General features: G+C 46.3%; 2 protein-coding genes across 2 annotated transcripts; both read left to right on the top strand.

Annotated features, from left to right (window-relative positions):
- Window positions 1-15,829: 15,829 nt before the first annotated feature.
- On the top strand, window positions 15,830-17,134 carry LOC123403032 (aspartyl protease family protein At5g10770-like). The gene has a single exon (XM_045097010.1). It carries the CDS (start codon window positions 15,857-15,859, stop codon window positions 17,132-17,134), a length of 1,278 nt encoding a protein of 425 aa, XP_044952945.1. The 5' UTR covers window positions 15,830-15,856.
- A 2,771-nt stretch (window positions 17,135-19,905) lies between these two features.
- On the top strand, window positions 19,906-20,808 carry LOC123405639 (protein ASPARTIC PROTEASE IN GUARD CELL 1-like). The gene has a single exon (XM_045099255.1). It carries the CDS (start codon window positions 19,906-19,908, stop codon window positions 20,806-20,808), a length of 903 nt encoding a protein of 300 aa, XP_044955190.1.
- The last annotated feature ends 3,565 nt before the right edge of the window (window positions 20,809-24,373 follow it).

Genomic DNA, 24,373 nt, shown 5'->3' with positions numbered 1-24,373 from the left:
CCAGGAACTTTGCATCAATACGCCCAATGACCCCAGTTGGGATGACATACCTCCCATGGCTGCTGTTGGTGGAGATTCTGATGCCAGAGTATCTTATGTCAAGAAGCAGCTCCGTGTCTTCCTCGAGCATACCATACTTGGCCTCAATTCCAGTTGTGATGGGAATAAGTTTCTGGATTTTCTCTGGCAAAATATGTGCAGCAAGCACCCAGATGAACTCTTGGGGAAGCTACAGTCAGTTATAGATCCAGAATATTGTGAATCCCTGCTGCTTTCACCATCTGTTGAAATACAGGCAGAGCCCTTCGCTGAAATGGGACAAAGGAAATGCAGAGAAGGATCTGAGATCCTTCTGATCATCAGGGAGAAGCTGAGGATGTTGCCTGAAGATACACTTAGCACTGAGGTCTAGCACTTCTACATATGGCATTGTTTCAATTTAGTATTCTTCCTTAGTTCATTGTTCTGCCGATAGTGATGTTTATCAGGCTAATGATTGGCTTGCTTGTTTGCACTTTCAGGAGTGTTATTCTATGAGGAAACGAATTCCTTCTTATCTCAATCATCCTGGTACTAGGCGTATTGGATTTGCTCATGCCAATATTGATATTATATGCGGTAAAATTCCTGCTGCCTAATAAATTTGTGTACATTGACTTTTCCAGGAGCTTTTTTCTTATTCTGTGTCTACTTAAGTTATGTATCAACCATCAAAACCTGGCATTGCCCTAGTCTGCTTGCTTTATGCCTCCTTGATTAAGAGGAATTTCTAAGTAGTTTATTAGGATTTTCATCCTTAGGAATTTTGAGTACTATATTATAGGTTTTTTACAGTGTAATATTCTATTAGAGGAGGATGTCCTCTTTTCCTATAGGCCACTTTGCACTAAGTTCCAAAGGAAAACTTCCATTCAGTCTAACCTCTTGGAAAACATTTGTTTAGAAAAACAATTATGTTATTACATGCTTTACATATGAAGCAAAATGAGTGAATCTACTCTCTAAAACATGCCTATATACATCCATATGTAGTCCGTATTAAAATCTCTAGAAAGTCTTATATTTAGAAACGGAGGGAGTACATTATAAAATATGCTCTGCTATGTCACTAATACTTCTTACAATTTCATAATACAGGAACTTCTGACCAATCTGTGAAGGAAATAGCAAGCACCTCCAGTATTCAACAAAGCCTTAATGTTTCCAACAAGCACAATGCTAATAAAGAATTATCTATCTTGAGTGTAAGCGTACAGGTAAGAGACACCCATCTGGTCATGTGATCTTTCAACAACCAGCCTATAATTTCCTATGTATGTGTTTCGTCCTTGTGCAATATGAAAAACCAGCCTATAATTTCCTTTGTATGTGTGCAGTCATTGTGCAATCTGAGGTATTTCAGAGATAAACTTCTGATGGAGCCACTTGTATGGATCCCGTCAGTTGAAAATCCCTGCATTGCTCAGCAATTTTATGATATATTCTCTTGGGAGAAAAACGACCACCACTTAACCCATGTTGTACTGACTTACATGAAGACTCTTCTCTGCGGAGTTGTAGGTTGCATAACTTTTTATGAAAAAATTAGACCTTAATCACTATTGCATATATTTGCAAGACCGTTTAAACAAAAATTAATTGAAGGTAGATTACCACGTGAAAGAAGTCTGTAATCCAGTTCGATGCTGATGCTACCTTCAGTTTATTTTATTTGCATGTCTTCATTTCTTACTTTGTGGTCATTTTGGAGGTCTGCAACTGTTTTGAACAAAACATAGATGTGGTATTTTACACTCCACGTAGGAAAACAGTCCTAGTTCATACCAGAAAAAAAATTCTTGTTATTTATAATTTATGCATGCTGAATATTGATACCAAGTATATGCACTAGAATGGGCGAATTTAGGTATGTTATTTTATAAGCTCCGTTGTGTTTTGCATCACTGTTGTGTTTCTTTTATGTTGTGTGTAAAGTATTGACCGAAAAACAACTGCATTCTACGTTTGTCCTATATGATTATGCATGCAATTATGTGTCTTCACAACAGTAATCCAGAATTCCTGGTGAATCAATTCCAGTTGCAGGTTGGGAAAACTTATGCTTCTGAGATTCTGGCCACAACTCTCAATGAATTGCATATATCAGAAACTTGTTCGCGTTTTAGGGAAAACAAGGAGACCGAGAGACATGTAGTGAACCCAATCACGTGCGGAGATTGCATATGCCCAACAAGTTGTCTTTTTGGGATCAAGTTTGATGCTCAGCTCAGCTGTACGCGTGGGAAGTCTTCCGGTGAATACCTGTATACCACACTTTTCCATAAACTTGATGCCGGTTCACCTCAAACAGCAAAGGTATGCTGTATGCAGTAGTTCTCTCAACCGGAATAAATAGTTTTATCATTTAATTCTCATGTTAAGGTAATCCAGAAATGAGCAAAAGAGCAATGAGCTATTCGGTATTGGTTGATGTTCTTGACCTTGTGTGTTGCTAATTATTTACTGTTCCTTGACTGGTGCTGGAGGCCAAGTTGGTATTGTTCTAAGACTGAAGCAAGGTTCTTATGTTTGTGGAACGAAACAGAATTAGTTTCAGTGTAGTATAGCTTGTACTAAGATTTACTAGTCAAAGCTTTACTTGTGCAGAATGAAACAACAAGAGAAAATTACTCCAACTTGATGATAATAAATCTTGTCATGTTTCTTTGCTTATACCTTTTGGTTTAAGATTTTCTGTGTCTCTGAACATAAACTAGTTATATATGGAATTTTGTACGCTTAGTTGATTCATATCAGTATAACTTTTTCCTATAATAGTGTAACTTGATTTTACTTGATTCCTTTTCATATGTTATTATTGATTATGCCATTATGGTGTTATGCATTACGCACAAACATGTATCTTTTTTTGTTGTTAACTGTTATTTGCATGTCGATCAGGCCAGGAAGATGAGGACTTTATATTGTTCCGGGCATCGACTAGTTCCCAATTTCATACGGTCAAATTGTCTGCCATTCTGCCTGCCAGAGGCAAAATTCTCTAGAAAATCAGGACTTCAAAGCCCATATAATTTGTTTAGTAACAAAGCTCATACAAGGCTACCTTACTCAACAATTTCAACCAGAAACCCCTCCGTGCATGTAAGAATATCATAGTGCTTTCTGTGTAATTGACTTTTTTTGGTTATTCTATACATAAAAGAAACTTCTCAGCTAATTTCGTTTACTTTGTATGTGTTCAGAATACAGTGAGTTGGTCTTTAGATGGTCCTCCGGAGGTGGTGTCAAATAGCTATAGAGCATGCATTGGTCATTACCGGCTCTGGAACATCCTCAATGGAATGAGTCTGGACACTAGTACACTTTGGGGCCCTGGAACTTACCAACACACTACCGCAGATACTGGTACTTTCTACTTCAACGTCATCGCTGGGAACAGTTGGGTAACAAGTATTATTGATGGAAGGGAAAGCTGGAGTTACGGGTTTCTTAATAAGAATGGCCACTTCGAGTATAAGCACAATGAGAGTCGATATATAGAGCATCCTAATTGGGCAATGCTAAGTTTTGGGCCTGACTATAGTAGCCTTGGAGCTCAAGCTCGTAGCAATATGGAACTTTGGTTACCACGTCTCAAGGAAGCATGCATAGACATGTCATCCTGTACCATTCAGGATATTGCTGAAGGTAACAAGGATTTGACGGATGATGCTATGCAAAGTAGATTACCACAATCGTGTGGTATAATGACAAATTTTACTTGTGAGGGTCTTAAACTTCATGATGCGTTGGAAACGAATGGGCAATCCATAGTAAGTCCCATTTCAAGGACTATGGGCTCATACAACCCGACATTGTCACTATGGTATCTAAATCACGGTCAATTTTTGGGATTGTCACTATGGTGTCTAAAATGCATAATAGACAGTTCATGTTTTGAGATTAAAGAAGTGAATGATCCATAAGTTGTGATTACTATGGTATCTAAATCACGGTCAATTTTGCAAACGAAACGGAAATAGGAAGAAACACTTTTGCATCTGCAAAGTACTCCAGGTTGCTCTAAGTCAGTTCGTAGCTTACCTCTCTCCTTGACATCTGATTTCCATCCTGCGGTGCAGGCCACGGCGAGCTCAGCAATCGCCTCTGCGCTTCTCCTTACTTGTTACTTTGTTTGGCTATATAAAGCCTCTTCTTATGTAGTTGGTGGGGTCTTATCTTGTGTAATCGGGATGTTCTAGCTCGCAATTACACTGTTTTGTGTATGAATTATGAATTTTATGAAGAATATCGGCAGTAGCATAGTTTGGGCCTGCCACGCCCCAGGAAACTCTAAAGATCACATCTGGATGATTGTCTGATAGTCTGTATTTTTGTATATGTCGTGCTCTTGGAGTTAGACATAGCGCTGTTAAGCGTTAAATAACAGCGGCTGGAGTAGTGCCTTTGCTCCTTGTGCACTTATTACATTTTTGTTCTTTACTCTATTGTTTATTTCTGTCCGGTTAGTCGTAGATGATTTTTCGTCCTTGATTTCTCACGAAAGTTTAGAAATCGTCCCTCAACTTCGAAACCAGCAAAACTCAGTTCTTCGACTAGTCAAACTGGATATTTTTTCACCCCTGATAACGCTTCGGGCGGTTTGAGTATGATGTGCACCAGGTTTTGATTAACAGTGGCCACATGGCCCGGTGCCACGTCACTATAGCAAACGGACGAGAAGGTGCTCACACGCCGGCGCGCGCCAGCTCGTCCGCAACCAGCCGCACCACGCCGGCTGTACGTGAGCGCCGCGACCCCGTTCAACATGCCTGTTTGCCCCGTGAGGCGTATGGTGGCCAGGGATGCCGGCGCCACCGTAACCGGAGATGTCAAGCTATCGTGGTGCAGCCGAGCCTTCGCGTTGTTCCAGGCGCCTCACCGGCATCCGGCCTCGGCGCCGCTCGTCGACTAGCACATGCCCTTCCACGTGTGTCAGTCCATGCCGCCTCCACCGCCGTATAGTTCGAGCTCAAGCTGGCATGCAAGGTGGCCCGTGGCCGAGCTCGAGGTAATGCACACGGGGGCCGAGCTCGAGGTAGCAGGTAGGCGAGGTTGCGTTGGCTGAGGCTGATGTCCTGCCGATCACCTCCAGCTCGGCAAGAAACTCACGGGGCCGTCGTCCGAATTCCTTAGCCGCCATTGCCGTTCTTGAAGTCGCCGACGCCCCAGCCATGCACATGGAGGCTGTAAGCACGAACACAACAAGCACGCCGGCAACACATCTAGCCAGCTAAACGAACACAAGCAAGCACGCCGGCAACACATCTAGCCAGCTAAACGAACACAAGCAAGCACGCCGGCAACACATCTAGCCAGCTAATCGAACACAAGCAAGCCGGAAGCCCTCCTAGTCCAACCATAGCAAGCCAGCTAAACGAACACAAGCACGAACACAGACATGCTCGGCCAACCATAGCAAGCCAATGCCATGGCCCGAGGGAACGCGCATGCATGCAGCACGAGGCTGGCAGGCTGGCAACGCCGGCCGCCGCGCGCTTTGGCTTGCCCCGCCACCGTTGTCTGGTCAAAAATCTGCACAGCCTCGACGCTGCTCACACTGGGCGCCATGCTGGACTGTGCTCGCTCGGTCAATGATCTGTGCTTGCGCCATCGCGGACGATTTGTGCCGCCACACTAGGTCAGGGGAAGATAGGACGTTGGGTAGGGCGAGGACGCCCTGACGTGGCTATCAGGCCTCCGTCACAGAAAAAAAATTCAAACTGCGTCTGCTGGGCTTGGCCCATTTGTGTTTTTCTTCTTCTTTTTTTCGTTCAAAACGTTTGAAAAAAGATGACGCGGTCGGACTTCGAACCCATGAAGAGCTCAAAAGATGCGTAGCCACTAGGCCAACGAATGACTTGGTAACTCTTAGCGTTTTTCCCTTTTATATTTCATACCAGCTTTTATTCAAGTTTTCACTGATTCACCCGTCATTTTCAGCGCCGGTTTTATTCGAGCTTTCTGTTTTCTTTTTTGAAATCAAATTCGATTTTTTAGAAAAACGATGTACTATTCTCAAACTCCATGAACTTTTGTTAAACAATGACAACATTTTTCAAAATTTTACTCGTGAGGGTCTTAAAGTTCATGATGCGTTGGAAACGAATGGGCAATCCATAGTAAGTCCCATTTCAAGGACTATGGGCTCATACAACCCGACATTGTCACCTCAAATTAAGAACTGGATGAGCATGGGAAGATCTTCTGTTCACTTTAATCTATTGAAAATGAAATATCCAGGAGACTTGATCAAACCCAGTCTGCCAAATATACCGGGAATTACAAACATACAACAAGCAATGAATGTTGTCTGCATTATTCCTTTCAACAGTATCCCAAGACCTCACCCCAATGACTGCAATGCAAGGACTTGGTCCTGGAGTCCTCTGGATCCGAACATTGCTAGATTTGGAGGAGTACCACACCCACTGAGCGCACATTTCATAGGCAGAGGGCCTTACTCCTACTCCATCCGTTTCTAAATATAAGTCTTTTAAGATACTCCCTCCGTCCGGAAATATAAGTCTTTCTCCTACTAGCCTTTCTCCTACTCCATCCGTTCATAAATATAAGTCTTTTAAGATACTCCCTCCGTCCGGAAATACTTGTTCTAGAAATAGATGTATCTAGACTTATTTTAGTTATAGATACATCCATTCTATACATTTCTAGGACAAGTATTTCCAGACGGAGGGAGTATTTCATTAGAAGTCTACATACGGAGCAAAATGAGTGCATCTACACTCTAAAGTATGTCTATATACATCCGTATGTAGTACACTAATGAAACCTCTTTAAAGACTTATATTTAGAAACGGAGGGAGTAGTTTCATATGTTTATTTACAGTATCAAAGAAAAATATCTGTTTATGTTACTTACTGTACTCACATTTAAATGCAGATCATAGCAAGTAAATCAGCAAATAAAATTATCAATATAGATGAAGCAGCTCCACTGACACACCGGGTGTTCTGGATGCGCAGAAGTCCTCCAAACCCACCAGTATTCAGTCAAATGAACCGAGCACAGATCTCTGAGATAAATAGATATGTTCGTCGTATGAAGCAGAACTTGGAAAGAACTCAGCCAGCTTTTTTAAGTTATATCTTAAGACTGGTGAGTGAAGAAGTCTTACCCCCTTATTAGGCTTGTTAATCATCAATGTTGCTTCAGTTCTCGATTCATTATCTTTCTTACCCCTCCGATTCACTATTTTCATTATTGCTTCTCTTTTCATAATTATAAACAGAGGCTGCACATTACTCACATTCAACCTCTGAGTCCACATAGTTTTCTGATATCTTCTTATCTTTAATTTTGTCCAAGCGTTTGAAACTACTGAACTAGAACCCTGAGTTATTATCAACCCTTTGGCGCTAGTTTGTAGATATCTCAGGTGTGTTTAGCAACCTACGGAGCATTTCCATTATGTTTTTTCACTAGGATGGGGAAATGCTGAACCATCTGCATAATAGACAGTTCATGTTTTGAGATTAAAGAAGTGAATGATCCATAAGTTGTGATTACTATGGTATCTAAATCACGGTCAATTTTGCAGGCGAAACGGAAATAGGAAGAAACACTTTTGCATATGCAAAGTACTCCAGGTTGCTCTAAGTCAGTTCGTAGCTTACCTCTCTCCATGACATCTGATATCCATCCTGCGATGCGGGCCACGGCGAGCTCAGCAATCGCCTCTGCGCTTCTCTTTACTTGTTACTTTGTTTGGCTATATAAAGCCTCTTCTTATGTAGTTGGTGGGTCTTATCTTGTGTAATCGGGATGTTCTTGCTCGCAATTACACTGTTTCGTGTATGAATTGTGAATTTTATGAAGAATATCGACAGTAGCATAGTTTGGGCCTGCCACGCCTAGGAAACTCTAAAGATCACATGTTCTGATAGTCTGTATTTTTGTACATGTCGTCCTCTTGGAGTTAGAGATAGCGCTGTTAGGCGTTAAATAACAGCGGCTGGAGTAGTGCCTTTGCTCCTTGTGCATTTATCACATTTTTGTTCTTTACTCTATTGTTTATTTCTGTCCGGTTAGTCGTAGATGATTTTTCGTCCTTGATTTCTCACGAAAGTTTAGAAATCGTCCCTCAATTTCGAAACTAGCAAAACTCAGTTCTTCGACTAGTCAAACTGGATATTTTTTCACCCCTGATAACGCTTCGGGCGGTTTGAGTATGATGTGCACCTGGTTTTGATTAACAGTGGCCACGTGGCACGGTGCCACGCCACTGTAGCCAACGGACGAGAAGGTGCTCACACGCCGGCGCGCGCCAGCTCATTCGCAACCAGCCGCACCACGCCGGCTGTACGTGAGCGCTGCGACCCTGTTCAGCATGCATGTCTGCCCCGTGAGGCGTATGGTGGCCAGGGATGCCAGCGCCACCGTAACCGGAGATGTCAAGCTGTCGTGGTACAGCCGAGCCTTCGGGTCGTTCCAAGCGCCTCACCGGCATCCGGCCTCGGCGCCGCTCGTCGACTAGCACATGCCCTTCCACGTGTGTCAGTCCATGCCGCCTCCACCGCCGTATAGTTCGAGCTCAAGGTGGCATGCAAGGTGGCCCGTGGCCGAGCTCGAGGTAACGCACAAGGGGGCCGAGCTCGAGGTAGCAGGTAGGCGAGGTTGTGTTGGCTGAGGCTGTTGTCCTGCCGATCACCTCCAGCTCGGCAAGAAACTCACGGGGCCGCAGTCCGAATTCCTTAGCCGCCATTGCCGTTCTTGCAGTCGCCGATGCCCCAGCCATGCACATGGAGGCCGTAAGCACGAACACAGCAAGCACGCCGGCAACACATCTAGCCAGCTAAACGAACACAAGCAAGCACGCCGGCAACACATCTAGCCAGCTAAACGAACACAAGCAAGCCGGAAGCCCTGCTAGTCCAACCATAGCAAGCCAGCTAAACGAACACAAGCACGAACACACACATGCTCGGCCAACCATAACAAGCCAATGCCATGGCCCGAGGGAACGCGCATGCATGCAGCACGAGGCTGGCAGGCTGGCAACGCCGGCTGCCGCGCGCTTTGGCTTGCCCCGCCACCGCTGTCTGGTCAAAAATCTGCACAGCCTCGACGCTGCTCACACTGGGCGCCATGCTGGACTCTGCTCGCTCGGTCAATGACCAGTGCTTGCGCGTCGCGGACGATTTGTGCCGCCACACCAGGTCAGGGGAAGATACGACGTTGGGTAGGGCGAGGACGCCCTGAGGTGGCCATCAGGCCTCCGTCAGAGAAAAAAAATCAAACTGTGTCTGCTGGGCTTGGCCCATTTGTGTTTTTCTTTTTTTTTTTTCATTCAAAACGTTTGAAAAAAGATGACGCGGTCGGACTTCGAACCCGTGAAGAGCTCAAAAGAAGCGTAGCCACTAGGCCAACGAATGACTTGGTAACTCTTAGCGTTTTTCCCTTTTATATTTCATACCAGCTTTTATTCAAGTTTTCACTGATTCACCCGTCATTTTCAGCGCCGGTTTTATTCGAGCTTTTTGTTTTCTTTTTTTGAAATCAAATTCGATTTTTTTGAAAAACGATGTACTATTCTCAAACTCCATGAACTTTTGTTAAAAAATGACTACATTTTTCAAAATTGATGAACTCCTTTTTCAAATCGATGAAATTTCTTTCAGCTTCTGATTTTTTTTCCCAATTTGATGAACTTTTTTCAAGTCTGATGAACATTACTCAAAATCGATGATTTTTCAGATTCGATGATCTTTTTTAAATTTAATGAACTTTTTTCAGATTCAATGAACTATTTTCGGGTTTGATGAACTTTTTTAAGTTTCGATGATTCGTTTTTAAATTTGATGAACTTTTTTTCAGATCCAATGAACTATTTCCAGATTCGACGAACTTTTTCAAATTCGGTGAACTTTTTTCAGATTTGATGAACTTTTTCAAATTTGGTGAACTTTTTTCAGATTTGATGAACTTTTTTTCAGATTCAATGAACTATTTTCAGATTCGATGAACTTTTTTCATATTCGATTAATTTTTTTCAAATTTGCTGAATCTTTCTCAGATTAAATGGTCTATTTCCAGATTCGATGAACTTTTTCAAATTTGGTGAACTTTTTCCAGATTAGATGAACTTATTTAAATTTGATGAAAAATAATTGAGATTCAATGAACTATTTTCAGATTCAATGTATTTTTTTTCAAATTTGTTGAACTTTTTTCAGATTCGATTAAATTTTCAAATTTAGTGATTTTTTTTTCAAATTTGATTAATGTTTTTTCAACTTTGGTAAACTTTTGTAACAACTTTGTGAAGTTTTGTTCAAAATCCTTCAACATTTTTGAATTCTTAAATGTTTTCATTTTCATGATTTATTCGTATTTTATATTCATCAACGTGAACAAAACTTACTATATCTTTACATCTGTACTAAAAGGATCAAATAGTATTATTTTCTAATTGTAGGCAACAAACTAAGCCTGGTCTAGTGGGAAAGCTGAAAGGATTCAACTTAGGAGAGCAGAGATTGATTCCAACTTTGCCCAAATTATCAAAGAGTTTTTACTTCGCGTTTGATTTTTCCCGCAAGTCGATTGCGCCGGTCCTCTATGCACCGCCTGCGAGCGCCAGGATCGTTAGCCGGCGCTTACCACGCCGATTAGGAAGTCCCCTTCCCTCACCCAGCGATTGAATTCTTTCTATTTCATTTTGGCATCGTGCAGGCCGCATGCACAGCCCTAGCCGCCAAAGACGTTCGTACTGGTACGGCAAATGATGCAGCCTCCCTCCCGAGTGGTTACTTCGGAGACACGACTATGGACTTATTTGGATCCTTGAGTTAGAGTTGGTTAGATTGAACCCATATAACCCTCAAAAATCCAAACAGGTGGGTTACAGTTGGTTAGATGCATCTAACCCATTGAAGAGGTGCTTTTTTGGGTTAAAGTTAGGTGGAGTCAAGGAAAAGAAGAAAAAAAACAGCCCCAGCCGCACCAGATGCCCTCGCCACCACACCCATCCTGCTCCCGTCGCTCCCCAACCATCTGCTCCCATCGCCAGAGTTTTTACTTCGCGTTTCATTTTTCCCGCAAGTCGATTGCGCCAGTCCTCTATGCACCTCGTGCGAGAGCCAGGATCGTTAGCCGACGCTTACAGCGCCGATTAGGAAGTCCCCTTCCCTCACCCAGCGATTGAATTCGTTTATATCACGGTCTACGCAGCAACCCTCGACCGAGTCCATCACGTGAAAAGGGAGCAATCCACACAAGACCTTCCTTCTTTCTATTTCATCTTGGCATCATGCAGGTCGCATGCACAACCCTAGCCGCCAACGACGTTCGTACTGGTACGGCTAATGATGCAGCCTCCCTCCCGAGTGGTTACTTCGGAGACACGACTATGGACTTATTTGGATCCTTGCGTTAGAGTTGGAGTTGGTTAGACTGAACCCATATAACCCTCAAAAATCCAAACAGGTGGGTTAGAGTTGTTTAGATGCATCTAACCCGTTTAAGAGATGCTTTTTGGGTTAAAGTTAGGTGGAGTCAAGGAAAAGAAAAGAAAACAGCCCCAGCCGCACCAGATCCCCTCGCCACAACACCCATCCTGCTCCCGTCGCTCCCCAACTATCTGCTCCCATCGCCACATCCATCCCCCACCGCCGCGCCGCCACAGCCACCTCCGCCGCTCGGCCAGCCTCTCCATCCGCCCGGCCAGCCTCACATTCCCTAGAGTACTCTGCCGCCCGACCAACCTCCCCACTTGTATGTTTCGGTGGGACATCTCATTTGTATGGATAAATTAATTTTTATCATGTTTTGTATGCTTGATTTGTAAAGAATGTTCGTTTATGCCAATTGTGATCGCCGAGGAGGCCACACAAGGACCGGCCACACCAAATTCGACAGGAAATAGGGTCCCAAGTAGTCAAATGATTAAGAAAGAGCATTTATTGTCAATCTAACCCTCTCATTCAAACACCCTTTTAGTTAGAATTAGTTCCGAATTAATTCAGGATTAGAATCTAACTCTAACCTTTAACCGGGTTAGAGTATCCAAACAGGGCCTGTATATTCTTCTTGGGTACCATGCCAGAAAAATTTCTGGCGCTCCACGCTCGCCATGAAAAACCCTAAGCCTGGTGGTAGTACGGGCAAAATTGACAAAAATATTTCACCCGACTGACCCTTTTGTGTGGCGCCCGACACCTAGGCGCCACACTACACTGTGTGACGCCTAGCCGTTCGGCGCCACACCCCCGACCACCTGGCAGAGAGGGCCCACCCCCCAGGTCGTGTGACGCCGAAGCCTCAGGCGTCACACATTCTAATGTGTGGCGCCGAACGCTTAGGCGCCACACATTGACTTAACAGGCACGGGCCAGCCCCCCTCCCCACCCCCTCCCCATTCCCCTCCCTCGTTCAAACAGAAACAGGCATGGCGGCGGCTGGCTCTCATCCAATCCCTAATCCCCTCCCCCATCTCCTTCAGATCTGGTGATTTCTTCCTTGAATTGATCCCCCAAGGTTGGCTACTAGGTAATCTCTTCCGTTTCCCATCCTTCTATCCAAGTGGAATAGGTTTTTGTTGAGTAGATTGATATGAGTAGTTAGGATATGAGTTCTTAGGATTTGAGTAGTTAGGATATGAGTAGATTCATATGAGTAGTTAGTATTAGTAGTTAGTATATGAGTAGATTCATATGAGTAGTTAGGATATGAGTTCTTAGGATTTGAGTAGTTAGGATATGAGTAGATTCATATGAGTAGTTAGGATATTAGTAGTTAGGATATGAGTAGATTCATATGAGTTCTTAGGATTTGAATAATATGTAGATGAGTGGATTAGTAGATGAGTAATTTTTTGAATATGAGTATTTTTTTGTGATTTGTAGGATGGTGTGGCTTCTGAATGATGTTTATGACGTTGAACACCGGGCCTATTTCATGTCGGAGAAGAAAATGGTAAGTAGATCATATGATAAAAAATCATGTATTTAATAAGCACTTGACAACAATCTTGAAGATCATCCGCCAACTCCTTGCTACCACATGCCTGGTAGAAGTTTGCACAGAAATGCCTCATGCACCATCGATGATGCAAAGGAGCATGGCCGGGAATGACAATGTCAACCGCGTTAAGTATGCCTTGATGGCGATCCCATATGATACATATTTCCCTCTCAAACGGTAATACTTTGGTTCTCAAAATATGCAAGAACCATTCCCAGTTAACATTGTTCTCTGCCTCAACCAAAGCAAAAGCCAAAGGCATCAACCAGTTATTCGCATCACTTGCTATGGCAACCAACAAAGTGCCCTTGAATTGTCCGGTCAAAAACGTGCCATCGATGGAGATGACAGGACGACAGTGCTGAAAAGCCCTCACACATTGCTCAAATGCCCAAAATGCACGGCCAAATACGCGGACCCTATTTCCATTGAGAATCCTTGTTTTCTCCCCATACGGCTCGACCACATGAACCATGCCTGGGTTAGTGTGGGCAATAGCTCCCAACAACCTAGGTATGCGGTTGTATGCTTGCTCCCAATCACCATAAAACATCTTGAATGCGGCTTTCTTTGCTTTCCATGCCTTACCATATTTCACCTCGTAGTGAAAGAGGGCTTTCACAAGGTCTTGTACGCTTTTTATGCTCATTGTAGGAAAAGAGGAGATGGACTTCGAAAGCCTATAAGCGATGAACTCGAAGGTGAGTTGTCTATGGCTTTGCGACGAAAGGGCACCATCAACCCTCTTGCCTCGACACATGTGAGGCATACAACTGAGAATGTTCCATCCTGGCCCTCCTTTCCATGGTCTTGCACGGACAATCCAAGGACACCCTCTATCCTCACATGCAACCGTGTAACGCAGATTCATGTTTGAATGAACAACTCTGTGTGGCCTATAATGCGTAACAGAATATTCATCCAACCACATCTTCAGTTCAAAGAATGTTTCGAACTTTGACCCCGGCAAAATAATATTCTTCTCATGTCTATCCCGATGAGAAGGTGGCCTAACTCCAAACAATATGCCTTCGCCTCCGTCAACCACGGCTTCATCCGCAAGGCTAAGATCCTCGAACAATGTTGTCCGGTGATCACGCTTTAATACATTCCTGAAAGCTTCAGCCTCCTTTGCCGTGAACCCTTCCTCATGAACTTCTTCATCGGGACCCTCATCGTCAGACTCAGATGCATAGCCACGTGAGTATGGAATAGAATGGTCCATTGTCTCTTGCAAATTATATTTGTCCAAATCACCAAGATTGTTGTCATGAAGAACATTACCATCATTCTCATCATCATCGTGCTCATCATTAGCCTCTAGCAATGGTTCATGTTCAATGTTGTCCTCTTCGTTGGCCTCATCGGCACAAGAAATAGGTTCAATGTTGGCCTCTTCGTTGATGGGTGCAGGAATAGCTTCAACAATCGGAGAGGCAACCCGGTTCAAATCCAACAAGTTAGGAACATTTGTTTTGATGGCAAATAACTCTAGAGCCTTGTCTAGTGATTCGGCCACCGTATCCTTGTATGCAAGCCAACGTTGCTCGGAGTTGACACGCATGGTCTTCCAATGAATGTGCATTCCGAATCCCACATTATGCCTACCATCAAACTCAACTACATCACTAGGGTCCATCCAATTCAAATCCTTTCGGACTTGTTCCAACAATTCACCATAGCTAGGACACAAATCGAACACCATGTCAAGCTCATCCGGGTCCGGATCAATATTGCCTTTTAAAAAGACATCCTTGTCCACGTGATGAACATAAACACATGTTCTTCCCATCCCTAAACAACAAAACAGATAACTTTTTTTATAAGCAATCATACAACTACAATATGTACTTACTAACTTCCAAACATCCATAACCCTAACCCCATCATAACCCTAACACAATCAAACATCCCTAACCCTAGCCTAACCATAGCCTAACCCTAGCCTAACCCTAATACAACCATAATGCAAACATCCAAACAATCCTAATCCTAACCCCATCATACCCCTTATCCTAACATACAAACAAATACAACAATATCATATACATCCCACATTTCATGAAAAACTAGGGTTTCCTCAAATTTGCAAAAAAAAGACCACAAGAGATTTTTATCTGGATGAGAATGAGGGGAGAGGTGGGGATTACCTTAGGGAGTGATTGGACACCAAATGCCCGGTCCAAACCTTCAGATTTGGTGATTTGGAGAAGGATTTCAAGAGGGGCCCGTGGCTGGGAGAGGGGGCTGGGGGAGGGGAATAGGGAGGGGAATGGGGAGGGGGTGGGAGGGGGGCTGGTCCGTGCGTGTTAAGTCAATGTGTGGCGCCTAAGCGTTCGGCACCACATATTACAATGTGTGACGCCTGAGGCTTAGGCGTCACACGGCCTGGGGGTGGGCCCTCTCTGCCAGGTGGTCGGGGGGTGTGGCGTCGAACGGCTAGACGTCACACAGTGTAGTGTGGCGCCTAGGTGTGGGACGCCACACAAAAAGGCCAGTCGGGTGAAATATTTTCTCCCATGGATCACTCTCTGAGTTCTTTCCCCAGGATCATTTTTGTCAATTTTGCCGGTAGTACGTGGCACTGCATGGCTGCCATGTCGGGTGATGCATCATCGTACATCGATCACCCTCAGATCACTCATGATCATGGGCCATATCGAGCTGCCCGGTGTTTTTGCTTGCCAGCAGCAAACTTAATTCCTACGTACTGTACCAACAGTGAATGAATTCTGTCAGGGTTAATAAGTTGTGGTAACTTCTTTGAGGTGTACTGACTGTGTTGATGTCGTCTCGACAGCTGCAGATTTCGAGCACCTGAACAGCACCGCCATGCACCTCCGGCTGCACCACTCGCGGGGCCCCTGCTCGCCGGTGTCGGTCCTGTCGGACCTCCCCTTCTCGGCGGTGCTCACCCACGACGACGCCCGCATCGCGTCCCTGGCCGCGCCCCTCGCCAAGGCGGCGCCGGCGTCGTCCTCGGCACGCCCCACGGTCACGGTGGCCTCGCTCTACCGGGCGAACGACGACGCCGCCGTCGACGGCTCCCTCGCGTCGGTGCCGCTGACGCCGGGCACGTCGTACGGCATGGACAACTACGTGACCCGCATGGGCCTCGGCACCCCGGCCAAGCCCTACATCATGGTGGTGGACACGGGCTCCTCCCTCACCTGGCTCCAGTGCTCCCCCTGCCGGGTGTCGTGCCACCGGCAGTCCGGCCCGGTGTTCGACCCCAAGACGTCAAGCTCCTACGCCGCCGTCTCCTGCTCCACGCCGCAGTGCAACGACCTCTCCACCGCCACGCTCAACCCGGCTGCCTGCTCCTCCTCCGACGTCTGCATCTACCAGGCCAGCTACGGCGACAGCTCCTTCTCCGTCGGCTACCTCAGCAAGGACACCGTCTCCTTCGGCTCCAACAGCGTGCCCAACTTCTACTACGGGTGCGGGCAGGACAACGAGGGCCTCTTCGGCCGCTCCGCCGGCCTCATGGGCCTAGCACGCAACAAGCTCTCGCTGCTCTACCAGCTCGCGCCCACCCTCGGCTACTCCTTCTCCTACTGCCTCCCCTCCTCCTCCTCCTCCGGCTACCTCTCCATCGGCTCCTACAACCCGGGCCTGTACTCCTACACGCCCATGGTGTCCTGCACGCTCGACGACTCGCTCTACTTCATCAAGCTCTCCGGGATGACCGTCGCCGGGAAGCCGCTGGCCGTGTCGTCCTCCGAATACTCCAGCCTGCCCACCATCATCGACTCCGGCACGGTCATCACGCGCCTGCCCACCACCGTCTACGACGCCCTCAGCAAGGCGGTGGCGGGGGCCATGAAGGGGACCAAGCGCACCGACGCCTACTCCATCCTCGACACGTGCTTCGTGGGCCAGGCGTCCAGCCTGCGCGTCCCGGCGGTCAGCATGGCCTTCTCCGGCGGCGCGGCGCTCAAGCTGTCGGCGCAGAACCTGCTCGTCGACGTGGACAGCTCCACGACGTGCCTCGCGTTCGCGCCCGCGAGGAGCGCCGCCATGATCGGGAACACGCAGCAGCAGACGTTCAGCGTCGTCTACGACGTCAAGAGCAACAGTATCGGCATCGCCGGCGGCGGCTGCAAATGATTCCTCCCTCCTATGGAAGAAGGGGCACGCGCGCATGCATGCATGCATGCTCGGAATGGGTTTTAATTTAATTTGTTACTACATGCACGTTCACTTTCTCAACTCGCCGGTTCGATCGACCACACAAGCTCAAGCATGTTGACGATTACACGCCAACAGGTAGATAAAAAAGGACGTGCTGGTTGATTAAGGCCCTATTACTTTCATAAATCCTATGACTTTTTTAAGTCCCAACTTATAAGTCATAAGTCCCTACCTGTTTATTTACAAGGACTTATAAGTCCCGAGTCCCTACCTGTTTGTTTACAGGGACTTATAAGTGCATGCTGCACCTAATAAAATACACTTGTTCACATAACCCTTGTTCATACAAATGAATTGTAGAATAGTGACAACCGAAATAATAATTGTTCATAACACTTGTTCATACAAATGAATTAACACTTGTTCATAAGAACCAAAATAAGACAGAGTACATAACAACCGAGATAACAGAAATTACATAAGCGAAGAACACTTCTTCATATCATTGTTGTTTCAAGGACCACAACCCATCAGCGACCCAAGCTCTGAATTGATTCATAGCAGCACTGTCCAACTCATTTGTTGAATCATTTGTTGTAGTCGTTGGCATAGACAATGGTACATAATTTTCATCTTGATCACACAAGTCAAAATCTATATCGGCGAGTTGGCTTTGTCTAATAAAATTGTGCAGTGCAATGCAAGCCACGATTATTTTGCTTTGTTTCTGCTGTGGATAACTAGGCAAGTGAAACAAAATCCTCCACTTCTTCTTCAGGACTCCAAAACACCTCTCGATGACATTTCTAAGTGAAGAATGGGTGAAATTGAAGTGTTCCTTTTTTTCCTCTAGGCATTGTGCCATCACGGTACTCCTGAAAATGATAGGTTAAACCCTTGTATGGTGAAAGATAACCCGGTCTATTTGGGTACCCTGAGTCCACAAGATAGAACTTATTAGGTGGAGGTTTTGGAAACTTGTCATCAAATCTGGATCGGGCATCATTGAAGACCCTCATGTCATGCACTGATCCTGGTCAACCAGCTAGGACAAATGTGAATCTCATATCAAAGTCACACACACACATCACATTTTGACTCTTCTCCTTATGTCTATTCCTATGCTGGGCAGCAGTGGCAACTGGTACCACAACTTGTATGTGTGTACCATCTATTGCACCAATGCAGTTATCCATAAACGGTGCATACTTTCTAGATCTTAATTTTAAATGCACAGTCCTGAATTGACGATCTATTGGCCTGATGATGTATTTTGCAAGCTTGATCAGACATGCCAAAACTTTATCAAACTTCCTTACAATTGTCTCCAATGACCTAACAAATATGTTTTCTGCTTGTCTTACAGATTGAGGGGAACCTACTATCCGTAGAAACAGGCCTAGAGACTCAACTGATGACATTATTTTAGTGGACTTCAAACCATAGGAATCAACAAGCACACTATGTAATTTCTCAAACACTGGTCTGTGCATTCTAAACATGTTGTAACAGGCCGTTTCGTTACGTAGTGTTGTCATAACCCAATCATGCCCAGACTCTATTGGTACTCTTCTAGGTCCTTTGTTACAGTAAGAGTCGAAGTGGTACATACCAATCATGCAGGCCATCTGCATCATTCTTCTCTTTCTTTTTTGGTGCATGAACAACATCAGTGCTTCGTCATCACTGCTGCTCCCATCATCACTGCTTATTTCATCAACACTGCTGTCATCATCCTGAAACATGCAAACATTAATACAACTTATTCATCATGCACCACCTCTTGAACTTGAAAACATTAGTAAGTGCAAATTAAACACTTGAACATGCAATGGTCATTTAACAAGGTCACACAACACATGTCCATTACATAGTTCTATTAAAAAGGACAACCAAGATAACTAGTACACTAGTACAACTTCTTCATCATGCACCACCTCTTCAACCAAGTCAGCCTAGCCTCATTAGTTGAAATGTTCTCAAATATGACTCTATTTGCCTCATCTGCAAAAAGTTGAGTCGCCATGAAGTACTCAACACTTGTTTCTTCTGCACCACATTTAACTACCAACAATTGATAATGAGTAATGAATTTCTTAGTGTTGTTTAATTTCTTCTCTCTTGCCTTGTCCTTTGCTTCCTGCCTTTTGTTTGCATATTCAGTGATCATGTCAGAAGTGTTATCACTGTTAATAGTATTGTTGAGCCCTGTCATTAGTTTCACCATTGGGCTCTTGTGTTTCTTTCCTGGGCTTGAAGCTGACTGTTCACCGCCGCTGCTCCCCCTCTTCTTGCTGGTGGTGCTCATTGGACTCTCCTCATTTCCATCATCGACAACATCATATTCTTTTTCATCATCTTCATCTAAGGGCATATAAGCTGATGATCCATCAACTGCCACACCTTGAAATAGCTCTATTAGCGTATCCCAATACTCAGGATTGTCACCCTTGAATTTTCTGACATCTGGTCTCTCCTGCATCATTAGTTAGATAATTAGTACAAGGCTGAATAATGTAAACAAGTGTGAGCAATTCAGATGTAATTTGAAAAATAATGTATGTACCTTAATTATTATTTTCCACCACTCATTTGAGGCGGTTATAGCTCCATCTTCAGTTCGACCACAACCAGTTTGCTGCCCCAACCACACCCAAGGAGTATAGTAGCTCTCGAGTCTAGCAATGCAATTTTTGAATTGCTTGGTACTATGCAGGAGGCCCGCACGCTGATAATTTTTTTTCTTCATGTTATTGTATGCTCTACTTGTCCAAACACCATTCACACAGTGCCCATCCCTTGCTTCCTCACAGGCGAACAACGACGCCTACCGGGCCGCCGTCACGGTGGCCTCGCTCTACCGGGCGAACGACGACGACGCCGTCGACGGCTCCCTCGCGTCGGTGCCGCTGACGCCGGGCACGTCGTACGGCGTGGACAACTACGTGACCCGCATGGGCCTCGGCACCCCGGCAAAGCCCTACATCATGGTGGTGGACACGGGCTCCTCCCTCACCTGGCTCCAGTGCTCCCCCTGCCGGGTGTCGTGCCACCGGCAGTCCGGCCCGGTGTTCGACCCCAAGATGTCAAGCTCCTACGCCGCCGTTTCCTGCTCCACGCCACAGTGCAACGACCTCTCCACCGCCACGCTCAACCCGGCCGCCTGCTCCTCCTCCGACGTCTGCATCTACCAGGCCAGTTACGGTGACAGCTCCTTCTCCGTCGGCTACCTCAACAAGGACACCGTCTCCTTCGGCTCCAACAGCGTGCCCAACTTCTACTACGGGTGCGGGCAGGACAACGAGGGCCTCTTCGGCCGCTCCGCCGGCCTCATGGGCCTGGCACGCAGCAAGCTCTCGCTGCTCTACCAGCTCGCGCCCACCCTCGGCTACTCCATCCTCGAAACGTGCTTCGTGGGCCAGGCGTCCAGCCTGCGCGTCCCGGCGGTCAGCATGGCCTTCTCCGGCGGCGCGGCGCTCAAGCTGTCGGCGCAGAACCTACTCGTCGACGTGGACAGCTCCACGACGTGCCTCGTGTTCGCGCCCGCGAGGAGCGCCGCCATCATCGGGAACACGCAGCAGCAGACGTTCAGCGTCGTCTACGACGTCAAGAGCAACAGGATCGGCTTCGCCGCCGGCGGCTGCAAATGATTCCTCCCTCCTATGGAAGAAGGTGCACGCGCGCATGGATGCATGCATGCTCGGAATGGGTTTTAATTTAATTTGTTACTACATGCACGTTCACTTTCTCAACTCGCCGGTTCGATCGACCACACAAGCTCAAGCATGTTGACGATTACACGCCAGCAGGTAGATAAAAAAGGATGTGTTGGTTGATTAATTAGTGGTGTACATGCATGTTTAATTATATCACAGGTTTGTTGTGTTGCATAAAAGGAAAGATCGAGTACAATTTATAGGATTCAAGCTATTTATATTGTTCAGACCAGATAGTGAAAGTGGAAAAGCACGACTTAAATGTCACGTAGACAGGATATGTGAAATACCTTGTCATGTAAATTCTTTGGCAAGTACTGGTTAAAATAATGTACTTCTACTAATAGCTAAGTTAAAGGATGTGCCTATGTTTCAAATATGGTCCTTAGAACTTCAAAAATTGCTCCTGTTTGAGGTGAACATGTGATTTGTAAAATTGGAAACCGTATGTTGTATTCATGTGATCTTTGCAGAATCAAAATTGATTTATAACATTCTTACATGAAGTCAATATGTGCTATTCAGGGTATTGAGTCATGGGTGTTTGTAGTATGTGGAGCGTGCATTCACGCATACGGCGCAGTGTGCAACGTCAGACCACACCGTTTGGTCACAATTTTGTTGGATTTTCTCACACTAAGATCATGTGGACAAAGATGGTTACATGTGTCATGCACTATGTTATATTTGTGTCGAATATTGTGTACCCAAGGGGTTACGTGGACTTGGAGTTGTAATTGGTGTGGATAGGTACGAGTCGTGTAGGATACGGACACGTTGTATCCTAAGCCTCTTATATATCGAGGGGAACCACACGTTGTAACCCATGACGATCGGATAGCTATAGGTACGCGGGGGAGCCGGCGAGTTGTGCCGGTGCCCGGGAGGCCGGTGTTGCGGTATCTTGGGGAGGAGCGCACGTAGTCATGTCCCGGGGATGTAGCCATATCGGTGAACCTCGTTAACAAATATCGTGCCTCGATGTGTCGTCTATGATCTTGCATTAGCGTTTTATTCTAACAAGTGGTATCATGAGCAAGGTTACGAGAAGGCTATGCGGAAGATCATCCGGAGATACGAGGATCATGCTCGACGGGTGCCAGGGAACGTCCGATTGGCGCAAGGTGGAGCATGGTGGCGATCGCGGATGCGGGCGGTGGTGTCGGACACTTCGGGCAGGAGGCCTGGACCGTTCGATGGGCTGCGGTCGGTAAGGAACGGCTAGAGGTGGCGATCAGACAGGCGTAGTGGCTGTTGAAGACGTTGCGGAAGCGACGGATTCGGCTCGCGATTAGACCGGCGACCAGACATGGAGACTGTCGGATAGATCGAAATGTGAGAGCATCAAGATGATGCGCTCGGTGCTGTACAAGGGCGGCGGCGGGACAGTGCGGACGGATTGTGTCGGCGACGCGGGTGGCCAGGGTACGACACGGCTCGTGCACAGATGTTGCGCGAGGTGGCGACTGTTGCAACAGAGTTAGCTACGACGAGTATGTGTTGGGGAACGTCGCATGGGAAACAAAAAATTTCCTACGCGCACGAAGACCTATCATGGTGATGTCCATCTACGAGGGGGATTTCAGATCTACGTACCCTTGTAGATCGCACAACAGAAGCGTTAATAAACGCGGTTGATGTAGTGGAACGTCCTCACGTCCCTCGATCCGCCCCGTGAACCGTCCCACGAACCGTCCCACGATCCGCTCCGATCTAGCACCGAACGGACGACACCTCCGCGTTCAGCACACGTACAGCTCGACGATGATCTCGGCCTTCTTGATCTAGCAAGAGAGACGGAGAGGTAGATGAGTTCTCCGGAAGCGTGACGGTGCTCCGAAGGTTGCTGGTGATCTAATCTCAGCAGGGCTCCGCCCGAGCTCCGTAGAAACGCGATCTAGAGGAAAAACCGTGGATGTATGTGGTCGGGTTGCCGTGGAAAAGTTGTCTCAAATCAGCCCTAAAACCTCCGTATATGTAGGTGGGAGGGCAGGTGGCTTGCCTTGAGGCTCAAGGAGCCCCAAGGGGGTTGACCGAAGGGGGGGAGGAGGATTCCTCCTCCAATCCTAGTCCAACTAGGATTGGAAGGTGGAGTCCTTCCCTTCCTTCCCACTTTCCCTTTTTTTCTTTTCTATTTGATTTTCTTATCTCCTTGCACAGGGGCCTTCTTGGGCTTGCCCACCAGCCCATTAAGGGCTGGTGCGGCACCCCTAAGGCCTATGGGCTTCCCCGGGGTGGGCTGCCCCCCCCCCCCCGGTGAACATCCGGAACCCATTCGTCATTCCCGGTACATTCCCGGTAATTCCGAAAACCTTACGGTAATCAAATGAGGTCATCCTATATATCAATCTTCGTCTCCGGACCATTTCGGAAACCCTCGTGACGTCCGTGATATCATCCGGGACTCCGAACAACATTCGGTAACCAACCATATAACTCAAATACGCATAAAACAACGTCGAACCTTAAGTGTGCAGACCCTGTGGGTTCGAGAACTATGTAGACATGACCCGAGGGACTCCTCGGTCAATATCCAATAGCGGGACCTGGATGCCCATATTAGATCCTACATATTCTACGAAGATCTTATCGTTTGAACCTCAGTGCCAAGGATTCATATAATCCCGTATGTCATTCCCTTTGTCCTTCGGTATGTTACTTGCCCGAGATTTGATCGTCAGTATCCGCATACCTATTTCAATCTTGTTTACCGGCAAGTCTCTTTACTCGTTCCGTAATACAAGATCCCACAACTTACACTAAGTCACATTGCTTGCAAGGCTTGTGTGTGATGTTGTATTACCGAGTGGGCCCCGAGATACCTATCCGTCACACGAGTGACAAATCCCAGTCTTGATCCATACTAACTCAACGGACACCTTCGGAGATACCTGTAGAGCATCTTTATAGCCACTCAGTTACGTTGTGACGTTTGATACACGCAAAGTATTCCTCCGATGTCAGTGAGTTATATGATCTCATGGTCATAGGAATAAATACTTGACACGCTGATACGTCTCAAACGTATCTATAATTTTTGATGGGTTCACGTTGTTATCTTGTCTTCTTTGGTTGTTTTATGTACCTTTTATATCTTTTTTGGGACTAACTTATTAATTCAGTGCCAAGTGCCAGTTCCTGTTTTTTCCGTGTTTTTGACTCTTTTCAGATCTGATTTTGGAACGGAGTCCAAACGGAAGAAAACCCCAAAATTATTTTTTACCGAACGGGAGAAGACGAGGGGGCTTTTGGACCAAGCCAGGTGGGCTCCAGGGAGCCCACAGGCCCCCACTCTGCCACCAGGGGGGAGCCGGCGGTGGGCAGGCTTGTGGCCTCCCTGGCCGCCCCCTGACCTAGGTCTTTGGCATATAAATTCCCAAATATTCCGCAAAAAATCAGGGGAGCCTCGAAAATACTCTTCCGCCGCCGCATGCATCCGTTTCCGCAAGATCTCATCTGGAGACCCTTCCCGGCGCCCTGCCAGAGGGGACTTTGGAAT

The sequence above is a fragment of the Hordeum vulgare genome, chromosome 6H (assembly GCF_904849725.1).
Source record: "Hordeum vulgare subsp. vulgare chromosome 6H, MorexV3_pseudomolecules_assembly, whole genome shotgun sequence".
NCBI classification, from domain to species: Eukaryota; Viridiplantae; Streptophyta; class Magnoliopsida; order Poales; family Poaceae; genus Hordeum; species Hordeum vulgare.
This window is presented reverse-complemented; position numbering and strand designations above follow the sequence as displayed.